We start from the raw sequence: 10,578 nt of genomic DNA, 5'->3' as shown, positions 1-10,578 counted from the left end.
ACCCACCCACCCAACCACCTCGCTATTTCCTTGGCTTTACACCAGGATTTATGTCACTTATAAAGGATGGACCTCTTAAATACTATTAGGATGAACACAGTTATGCAAATCATGTCCCATAGCAGGAATTTCTCATGGACTTCAAACATATAAGGCATTATATCTATAATAAAACTAATTACCCTTGGTTTTGTTACAAACATGTTTTACTGTACATGTTCTCAATACAGTAAAACCTCATTATACTGCCACCATTTGTCCAGAGCAATTTTGGCGTTATAAAGGGGATTGGCGATAAATTGAGGGAAATGTATAAAGTGGTTCTTAAGAAAACGAGAAAAAGGGACAGAGATATGTTGGCGGTAAATGAAATGGGGGGCATTATATCTAGGTTTAACTGTAAGTCATTATTGACTGTATCTTTTCAAAGACTAAGCTATGGAATTGTCCTTGTTTGATATTTGTGCCATTCAGTCCTTCTTTATTGGTACAGAAAGTTATTGTCACTTCCTCCTTGGTCAAACTTTCAACTCCATCTTGTCCGTAGTAGCTAGCTGGGCCTGTGATTTCCATTACTAACGAGTAGCAGACTTCTTTTTTCACCAGAACAGGAGGCACTATCCCAAGTGGATAGGTTTTCGTAGAGCCATCAGTCCTCAAATCAAATACCTTCAAATGCAATTCAGCACCACCATCTTCTAGAACTCTCAGGTTCATCTTATACAAAGCTTGATTCATGCAGCTGCCATAGACCAAAACCTCGTGTAGCTTGGCATCTTCAGAGAGCATGAAGGAGATAGCGTCTGTGTTGCCACGGAAATAACCTTTACCACTTAAGACCCCCTTAAATCTTTCAAACACAAGTCTCTGTTCTCTCTGAGGTTCTGGAGGGTCAGCCTTTTTTGTGGTCAAGAATTGAAAGTACTTAACAATCTCTGAAGTAGTCAGAATACCTTTATGGGTGACCTTATCGGAGAAGTAAGCCACGTCCATTCTTGCAAAACGAATGTGCGGCAGAATTTTGTTCAGGGCGTTGCGCCTGTTGGTAGCATCGACCCTTAAATTTTGTCTCTTGATTTTTTCATCTGCCCATTTTATAACTGCCTCGAATATTCTCTCTTCTTGTATATTTAACTTGTGATGTTGCAGTAGCTCGATCAGAGATTCTTCTGGCAAATCTGTGAACCCTTCTGTTGAAAACACATCCGATGCATGGAGGTTGATGTACTGCACACAGGCCTGTTTTGTTTCTTCTTCATGCCACAGGAATGTGTTTATCAGAATATGGCATACATTCTCCCTGGAGATTCCCGTCCGCATTCGCTGGCCGCACCGGTTTACCAGGCCCTGTATGTTGTACTTCTGGGCGGCATACAGCAGAGGAAAGGCTTCGTCTGTATCTACTCCTGTATCATCACAGTAAATGTACCTGTAAGATGATAATAAATAACATGTTTATTATTATGCTTAAAATGGCCACTATTAAATGTAACAACATTCTGTAGATGGATAATGTGAACAAACGTTGTATAAGTGTACAAGAATGTTTACATCCCATGTCTCAGTTTCAGGAGGATACCCAGTGGTATACGGATGCAATCCTGTTGTAAAAATAAAAATAAAAGACAAGATAAGCTACGCTGGAATCCCTGCAGTTACAGAAATCTCGATTCAGGACTGACTTACTCTTTACTTTTGATTATTTGATATACATTATACAGTAGAATTAGAAATTCAAATTGGTTTTAGGTGCGACTTTGGGATAGAATCATTTACATAATGATTTAGCCCATATTATAATATAAATTTGTTTACACGGAACTGTTTTTTTTTGTATTTTTTTACTGAACAAACCCATAAAATAGTCTCATTTATACTAAACTAACACATAATATGGACTCATACTGAAATTACCCATATTATAGAATGACAAATGGTATTAAACCTCACTTATATCATCAAAAAATTAAAATTTGCCTGATCTAATGATATCTGATAGCACTTACAATAACATTTTCTTGAAGGTAGTTGGGTCAATGTCAGGAATTGTGACCAAGCTGTTTTCCTCAGCCATAAGACCCTCAAACATGGCGAAAAACACATCACTCCTGGTCATTAGCATGTATTTGTGAGCGCCAATACGCTGTTGGTCGTCGTTTGGTCCGACTATGAAGTGCACATCACAGCTGATTTCCTGCTCCAGCATGTAGCGATTACACTGTGTTAGTGTCCTACCATCCCTCCAGTTTTGTGGCTCAGTACCTCTCTCAGCCATCTGTCCTTCGTTTGGTTCAGATTTAAGTTGAAAAGCAGACAAAATCTGTCATAAAGAAAATAATAAGATATCAATCACTGTGAAATGTACAGTGGAGCCCTGATTAATCAATTTCCCACATTCATCACAATAAATATAATAATTCTGGAAGCCTTATTGTTCTCAAAAGTAAATATACAGTTAATATATAGCTGTGGTTACATAGCTTCTGATGACAAGACAGTTTATTTATATATTGCAGGGCAGAGGAGGCCAGGAACTAATATCAGTACCAAGTTAATGTATAGCCCGAGTTTCCTCTGGCCCCGACACTGGACTTACACATTTTGACAGAAAAACACCAGACATCCATCTGTCAAAATGTGTAAGTCTGGCGTCAGGGCCAGAGGAAACTCGGGTTAGTTAATGTGGTGATTGGCAATCGGCTAAAAATCATTATTGATAATCATTTTGTAATCGGAAGAAGTAAACCGGTTGTTGATCGATAACATAATCAGTTTATAATCTTATGAACTGAATACACCATTAAAGCAGAGACGTATAAAACACATATGGCTTTATACGTCTCTGATTAAAGAGACATTTTTTTCATCCAAAAAACAAAATCGAGTTATAAAGGTAAAGTCTTTTTATATAATTCATGATTACTCAATAAATATCCGTGGAAAAAAGGAAAGTTATCGACGTATAACATGTAAGAAAATCAGTACGAATGATCTTTAGTGTATAGGAACTGAAAGATATATAGATTAAAGTGTAAAATTAATTTGTGGTAGATTATATACGTATTGCACACCAATGTGACTGTACATGTACACAAATGTAAGTAAATATTTCGCGATGACGTCGATCAGTTCCGATCAACCGCCAATCAATAACATTTCCAATACATACTAGTTTAAGTCCCTTACCAATACATCGATGCCTACATTGACAAAAATAATAATATGCAAAATCCACGAACAACAACGGAAACACAACACAAATCGAAAGTAGAAATCAAGCGCTTAATTAACCCATGGTCAACTCAATGTTTTCCCCATATTCTAATATAAGAAAAAAACACGGTAGTTGTGGCATGTTTTCCCGAATGGAGGAGCCTAAAATACAAATGTCGAAATGATAAGTTAAGTCTTAAATAAGGATGCCTGAACATCGTGGTAGAGTAAAAGACATACCACGTCTGACCCATTGGCCCTTGGACTAATATATCATACAGCTACGTATAAAAATAGTGGTGTCTTAAACATTTTAACATTATGATAAAACTCTTATTTCAAGAATATTATTTATATTTCTAGTAATATGTATATTTTTAGTTTCAGTTTTATTATGCGTTTTGTTTGTTATTGTATGTTTTGTGTTATTGTGATATTTGTCATAGGATCTAGCTCTTCGGAGCTGATGTTTCATGTTATATGTATACAATGTCTAGAGTCAACAACACAAATTACCAAGTTTCTTGTATCTTGTGTATCTGAGAATAAAAGTTTTGACGTAAAAATCGACAGAAATATAGGCATTACCAAACTTTAACTTTAATTTACACAAGCAACATCAAGTATTATTCAAGGCTACAATACTAAACGTAAGCAAAGTCTATTGCAAAGAAAAAGACTTATTTTAATTATTAACACCCATATTATCAACTGGATGAAAAAAAAAGCTTTCTTCAAAATCGTAGCAAAAAGAATTAAATTCTTGTTGAAAATATTAAATCGAGTTACATGCCCAGTTTCGTCTAGTGTGCCTCAAGGTTCTGTCCTAGACTCATGCTTATTTCTTATGTAAATAAACGATCTACCAAAACAGGGATGTGTACACATCCCTGACCAAAATCACTAAAAAGCCATATTCGACTATTTGCTGATATTACCATCTTTTTCAATTAACATCGCAGCACAATCAGACTACAAAACACTAATAAATTACCTCAAACTATTCTTTTAATGATTTTATATTCTTTTCTTTTTTGATGCAATTTGAGCGTCACATAACTACTACAGTTTTGAGTTCACATTTTTTTTCAAAGGAAGCTCAATGGCAGTTATATAAGTACTTCGATGAAGAAAAAAAACCAATTTCATGAATATGTTTTAAGATTTAAATAAAAAAAAATGTCGGAATTGTAAATAAAATAAAAATGAAAAAAGGTCATTTAGAACCAGCGTTTTCTTGTTCATTGTCAGTAACCGTCGCAAAAATCTCATTGAAATCCAAATTATTTAAGACAGAACAAAGTTTTGGCAAACATCTGTATTCATATCGCACAAGGAAATGCAATATTCCACGAAATGAGTTAATGATGACGACCATTGAACATGTCCATAGTATCGCCACCATGCATCTCTTAAATATAAAGCCCAGTGCTTTTTGTTCTCACATCGAGGTTGTTAAGAACCACTTTTCATTTTTCGCCTTTCTGCTTTGTCGAAGCGACCTTATGAAAATGCAAGACAGAGCCGTTTTATATTGTGATGTTGCAACAAAGCGAAAATGCGCTGTAAGCTGGGATGCTCGAGGCAAAAATATACAGTTTAATGGGAAGACATCCTGATTAAAACTTATTGAAGATAGGTAGGTACAATTCAATTGTAAATGTTTTCAAGTGAATTGGGTGAGATATCTCCAATTTATTTGATCGAAAATAATTTGAAATACGACAAATTCAACTTGTCTTAATTCTGTTGAACCTATCTTCAATTGAATCGAGATATCTTTTCAACTCATTTGAAGATGTATAGTATTTATACATAGCTAGGTTCATTTCATTTGACGACATATTCAATTCGGTTGAAGTAAGTTAATTTCAAGCGTCTGAAGATATCTTCAATATAATTGTAGCTTTCTTGAATTAAATCTGTCTGCAATTGAATTGTACTGCAACTTTTATTTAAAGAACCTGTTTTCAGTTATCTTAAGATATGAACAATTATGTTAATATAAGGCCTCTTGTTTCATACCTTTGTCATAGTCAGATTGCTCCTTTACACCTTTGCAAACGTAGTAGGGAAGTCGCTCTTGATATACGTTCTAAAAATCGAGCGAGATCGCCATGTCCATGACGGCAGTCAAATGGGGAATTGCAAACGTGGAAAGTCACGTGCAACTGTAGAAGAACGGTTCATACAAGGTAAGATAACTGGGAAGGAATTCATTGAAAAGTCAAGAAACAGCCACCACAAGAACAGAGACGGGCGTAGGAAATTACTGGATGGTCACATGTTTCACATAGAGTGTAAACAAAGATAATGTGAACTGTAATGTAATGTGATTGGGTCCTCTATTGGCGTTCATTTCTCCGAAAATTATCGATGTTGTCTTTTGAATGCGTTGGTGCAAAGTAAATGGTGTCCTCACAGAAGCCGTCCGCAATGCATTATTGGTCGAAGCATGCTCTCCATCTGAACAGATACTTTCCGTGGTGAAAAGAGTGTAAGGTAACATTGGCCGACTTGCCGACTTTTGGAGAGACTAACTTTATTTCTGTAGCCCACGTAAGCGTGCTTATGTCAAAATTAGTCATGTTGGTGGTTAGCATAGACTTCTTCTAATGCTGTTTATGTTGTGAATAGTGATTAATTCCAACAGAATAGTTGAAAAGAAGGATCTTTGCCATTTATAACATCATAAAAAGTCACTAGCCCCGGCCTAGTCAGCCTCTAAATTTCACTGGCCTATAAGCTAAAAATCTGGTTTCCCCGGGTGTCGGGTTAGCGGATTTTCAAAAATAAAAATAAAAAATATCCAACTTCAACAAGCAAAGGGATTTGATGTTTGAATGGAGTCTGGTACCAATGCAAGATTATTGAACAGAGCTTTGTCTGCGCAGATGTACCATTCGCGAATGAGAAAAGAACTATTAGTGCATTAGTATTTTTTCTCTCAATTTGGCTACCTGATATACGGTTACGGGGTCGTTTATTGAATCTTCCCGTCAAAATAGAATGTCTTGTACTGTTTGGGCTTTTTGCTGCACATTATAGTTTTCTCTTTAATTACCGAGTCAGTTCTTGAAGAGGGTTTTGTTCGGTCTTTGGAATCAATCTGCCGGGTATTGGCCGTTGCTATGACAACTGAATACTTTACCGAAGCTATATACATTATAGTTTACAGCCGTAACACCGAGTTGCGTTTTCTCTTTCCATAGAACCTGTGAAAGGCGATGTGGAATTTTGTTGGATTTGATTACATTTTAACTTTCCATAAAATCTGTGAAAGGCGATGTGAAATTTTGTAGGACTTGATTACATTTAAACTTTTCATAACATTTTTGAAAGTTGTGTGAAATAATGGGTGAATTTTATTAAATCTTTTCACTGCTTTGGTTTGGAGACTTTTCCCTGGAAACTCCATAACAATCAAGCAATTTTCACAATCTGTTTCCACTCTTCTTTCGGGGCCTTCTAGCTTTAATCTTCAGAGAGGAATTATTGCAAGATCTAAGCTTATTTTTCCACCCTTCTGACATAGTATGTATATATGTATTATTGAATAAATTACTGTTAAAACAACAAATATGTCAGTTTCTTCATAGCAACCAAAGAACACAAATTGCAACGTAGTATTCCCTGCTACATTTCCTTACGACTCTGCTTATTAACATTCTCCTTGGTGTCTTTAGCCTCTTACAATGTAGCTGCTCAAAACGACGCCCCTAACTCACCCACATCGGCATCTATTACCAATATTATCTTTGAAAAGTTCCAGTTTCTGATGCATATATGCAATAAACTATCTCTCCTCATTGGGTCCTTGTTAAATCTTTATCAAGTTACGTGCCGGCATGTTGTTTCAGTGCATGCAGGCCATTTGACTTTTTCTTCCTTGCATTATCTCCCTCCCTCTCTCCCTCCCTCGTTCAACAGCTACACATCCTCTACCCCCTTAATACTTGTTTCTTTTCTCCATCCATGACTGTAATAATCTCCTCATTGGAAGTCCTTTCCTGGTCCTTGCTGAATCTTTTATCAATTAAATGCCAGCCTGTCTTTTCAGAGCATGCAGACCACTTGACTTTCTCCTTCTTGCACTGGTTCCCTCCCTCCATCAACGACTAAACATCCTCTACCACCTCAACACTTGTTTCTTGTTTCTATGACAGTGTGAAATAGGAAGATTTGAGGACAGTGTGTTATGTAATTAGAAATGGTAATCGTGAGAACAGAATTAAATAGATGTCACATGAAAGTGAAAGAACTTAAGACAGAGTGTTGAGAACAAGGAGTTATTGTGAAACAAAATATGAATGGTGGTGTGGTTGATGAAAGGACAGGAAGCTAACTGGTCAGTCATCTAAAGAGGAATGGAGATCTGGTCAAGTAGTGATAATTGAAGGTACAGACTGGAGCCCTGGGAACCTCTATTGACCACCTGATGGCTGTCCATCTACAGTTGACCAATATAAATGTTAGTTAACTAATTTGCATATTAGACACTTCTTAGTTTTTAGTATAAGGGAGAGATACAGAAAGATAGTGAAGGGGAAGGCAGACTGAGGGAGAGAGAAGGCAGACGGAAGTACAGAGAGGCAGAACAGAGTCAGAGTTGGGAGATGGAAAGTGAGCCAGATTAGATCAGGATTGAAAGTGAGCTAAGATAGAAGGTGCTAGCAATGGTATGCAGAAGTAGGAACTGGAAGTTGGCAACAATAAAGAAATGAACTGGAAACGGACTTGAGTACTAATTCCCCAGACCGACATCGGTCACATTTCCATCCCAGACTGTGGTCACTGTGGTCGATGAATTCTCACCTGGTTATCCGGCACATCGCACCAGATTCGTCATAGTGGCACAACCAATCTTTATGCGGTAAATCTTCAAGGCTATTTTCAAGTCTATTTCACGAAACTCTAGTCTTTCTGCAACTAACAACTTGTAGTTGTGTTGGATTCATGTTTGAGGGCACAACAAATCTTCATGCGACGAATCTTCAAACCTCTTCAGTTCATGCAACGTCTTTCTACAACTACACAATTGAAGTATGCTGAATTCATGATAGGGGCACATTCATTATAACATTCATGCAAGTCTTTCTGCAACTAGTGTAATTGTGCTGAAGTTATGATAGGGGCACTGCCCACCTTCAAGCGATGAATCCTCAAGCCTCTTACGTTCATGCAATTCTTTCTGCAACCACACAATGTAATTGTGCCGGATTCATAATAGGACCACAGCCAACATTTATGCAACAAATGTTCAAACCTCTTCCGCTCATGCAAGTGTAATTGTGCCGGTTTCATGATAGGGGCACAGACCATCTTTTTGCGACTTAGCTTCTTCCGTGCATGTAGGTCTTACTGCAACTACAAATCGAATTGGGCTGCAATTATGATAGGGGCACATCCGACCTTTATGTTTCGAATCTTAAAGCCTCTTCCGTTCATGCAAGTCCTTCTGCAACTAGTATTTTATTTCATTTATTTTAGCGGACTTAAATTGTGGCATATTACTAAATTTTAACTGATTAGCGCATTAAAGAGTTAGCAATAGAAATATATATATGTACTGGAACTTCAACTAGCGCAGTGAAATAAATTAGCATAATATTTAAAGCGCTTAACACGCTAAAATTAGAATACGGCTAAAATAAGAATACGGCTAAAATATGAACGCTTACATCTTCAGATGAACAATTTATAAAAGAAAAAGTGGAATACAAATGTTGGAAACCAACACAATTATCTGGAAAGGAGATCCAACGTCCTACGGCAATGGTCTGTGGTCTGTCTGGTACAGGAATCAATTTATAAAAGAATAATATATTCGTTTTTTCCAGCACAAAAATGAGTCAAAACAATGTTACATATTAAACGATTTATTGCCAAAAAGACATCACCAATTGAAAATGATTTGGCAAAACATGTATGATTACATTGGTACCTGGTTAAGGCATTGGGTGTGTCACCTCTAACAAAAAGTCAGGTATATAGATGTTTATACAGACCAGCTTTGACACGTTTGTTATCACAAAATGTAACCCCTTTTTCCAGAGGTTGAATACTTGAAATAGATATTAATATTGTTCTATATAATCTAAAAGTTGGCCATCATTGATAAATATAATGCTTCTTTTTTAAATATATTTACATATATATACAACAATTACAAATAAATATGTACAAAAAAGATAGAGACAGGAAACAACACACATGTTGCCTGCAGAGAGTTCAATTGTTTTGAAAACATAGCTATTTTAAGTGATTTCTGATGATATTTAACTCATTCACCCCTGAAATTTCATAATGAACTCCTCCAACCTTTGAATTTGAAGAGTTCAAATGTGTCATCAGGGGTGAATCAGTGAAGCAAAAAACTCTTTCAGCTTGTTTTCAGTCCACTGAGTACCGACGTTTGAGAGTTGGCAGTCGTTACACTCGTCAGTCAATGTACTTTTCTTTCAAACATTTATTCATATTAGAAAACAAAGATGTTGTATCAGGTTGGTGCAATAATTTATGATTCAACATAAACTTAATAACACGATTTATGAAAAATTAACAATCAACTCTTCATTTAAATTCTTCGAATAGAATTATGATAAAATAACCTAAAATCTTCATTTGGAAAATCAACAACAAGGCACAATGTGGATAAAAATCAATAACATGAACATAAACACAATAAATAATGCTAAATCTGTATGAATTTGGACAGTGGTCAATTAATATCACAGATGTTTGGCCAGTGACAGCTTCTCTACACTTACATTCCTGCCATAATTTTTTTTTGCTTTACTTACAAGTTTTTTTCCAATTTCCAAACACAATATTAATTCCCCAAAAACTTAAATTGTCCCTTGAATTCCATTTGAACCATTGCCATCCCTAAAAATCCCCCCCTGCCCCCAATTTCTTCCCTCCTGAAGATTTCTCCCCAGCACACAATTCAGTCTATTCTTTCCTCAATTTTTTCTCCTTCCACCTCGACTTTACCCTCCTTACTGCAGATATCATCAAACTGTTCTTTAAAAGCCTAAATCTGGTTTACAGTATAAAATAACATCTGCATTCCACCACTTTTCACATTAGAGACTAATAATGTAGAGTCTGCTATTGCTGAAATGTCTATCAATGCATTTGCAGGATCTTACAGATCTTTTAGAGGCCTATAGCAGACAGTTCCTTTTAGGTGTTAGTTTTGCACAAAATATGATAGCGGAACATTTGTTTGTGTTTTACGTCCTATTAACACCTATGGTCATTTAAGGACGTGTCAGGTTTTGGTGGTGGAAGAAAGCCGGATTTCCCGGAGAAAAACCTCTGACCTGTGGCCAGTACCTGGCGATTACCCCACGTAGGCCT

At 36.4% G+C, this 10,578-nt stretch overlaps 1 protein-coding gene and 1 long non-coding RNA gene across 3 annotated transcripts; one reads left to right on the top strand and one right to left on the bottom strand.

Annotated features, from left to right (window-relative positions):
* Positions 1 to 11: 11 nt before the first annotated feature.
* Positions 12 to 3,267, bottom strand: LOC110453328 (BTB/POZ domain-containing protein 3-like). Of its 2 annotated transcripts, none has more exons than XM_021502238.1 (3): positions 3,187 to 3,267; positions 2,007 to 2,320; positions 12 to 1,429 (listed from the first exon to the last, which is right to left on the bottom strand). In XM_021502238.1, the coding sequence occupies exons 2-3, from the start codon at positions 2,273 to 2,275 to the stop codon at positions 394 to 396; spliced, it is 1,305 nt and encodes a 434-aa protein (XP_021357913.1). In that variant the 5' UTR covers positions 2,276 to 2,320; positions 3,187 to 3,267; the 3' UTR covers positions 12 to 393. The 2 variants fall into 2 exon arrangements, with proteins under 2 accessions (XP_021357913.1, XP_021357914.1); XM_021502239.1 differs by lacking the exon at positions 3,187 to 3,267 and adding an exon at positions 3,092 to 3,155.
* A 5,815-nt stretch (positions 3,268 to 9,082) lies between these two features.
* LOC110453319 lies at positions 9,083 to 9,874 on the top strand. The gene is made up of 2 exons (XR_002463279.1): positions 9,083 to 9,549; positions 9,600 to 9,874. It is a non-coding gene; the product is annotated as an uncharacterized LOC110453319 (long non-coding RNA).
* Positions 9,875 to 10,578: the final 704 nt, after the last annotated feature.

The sequence above is a fragment of the Mizuhopecten yessoensis genome, unplaced genomic scaffold, assembly GCF_002113885.1.
Source record: "Mizuhopecten yessoensis strain PY_sf001 unplaced genomic scaffold, ASM211388v2 scaffold7269, whole genome shotgun sequence".
Taxonomy (NCBI): domain Eukaryota; kingdom Metazoa; phylum Mollusca; class Bivalvia; order Pectinida; family Pectinidae; genus Mizuhopecten; species Mizuhopecten yessoensis.
Note: the sequence above shows the minus strand (reverse complement) of the source record. Positions and strands in the feature narration are given on the sequence as shown.

Coding starts and splice junctions, on each gene's coding strand:
- LOC110453328 (XM_021502238.1), bottom strand. CDS start 2,275: ATGGCTGAGAGAGGTACTGAGCCACAAAACTGGAGGGATGGTAGGACA. Junction 1,430..2,006: donor ACCTTCAAGAAAATGTTATT/GTAAGTGCTATC, acceptor ATCATCTTACAG/GTACATTTACTGTGATGATA.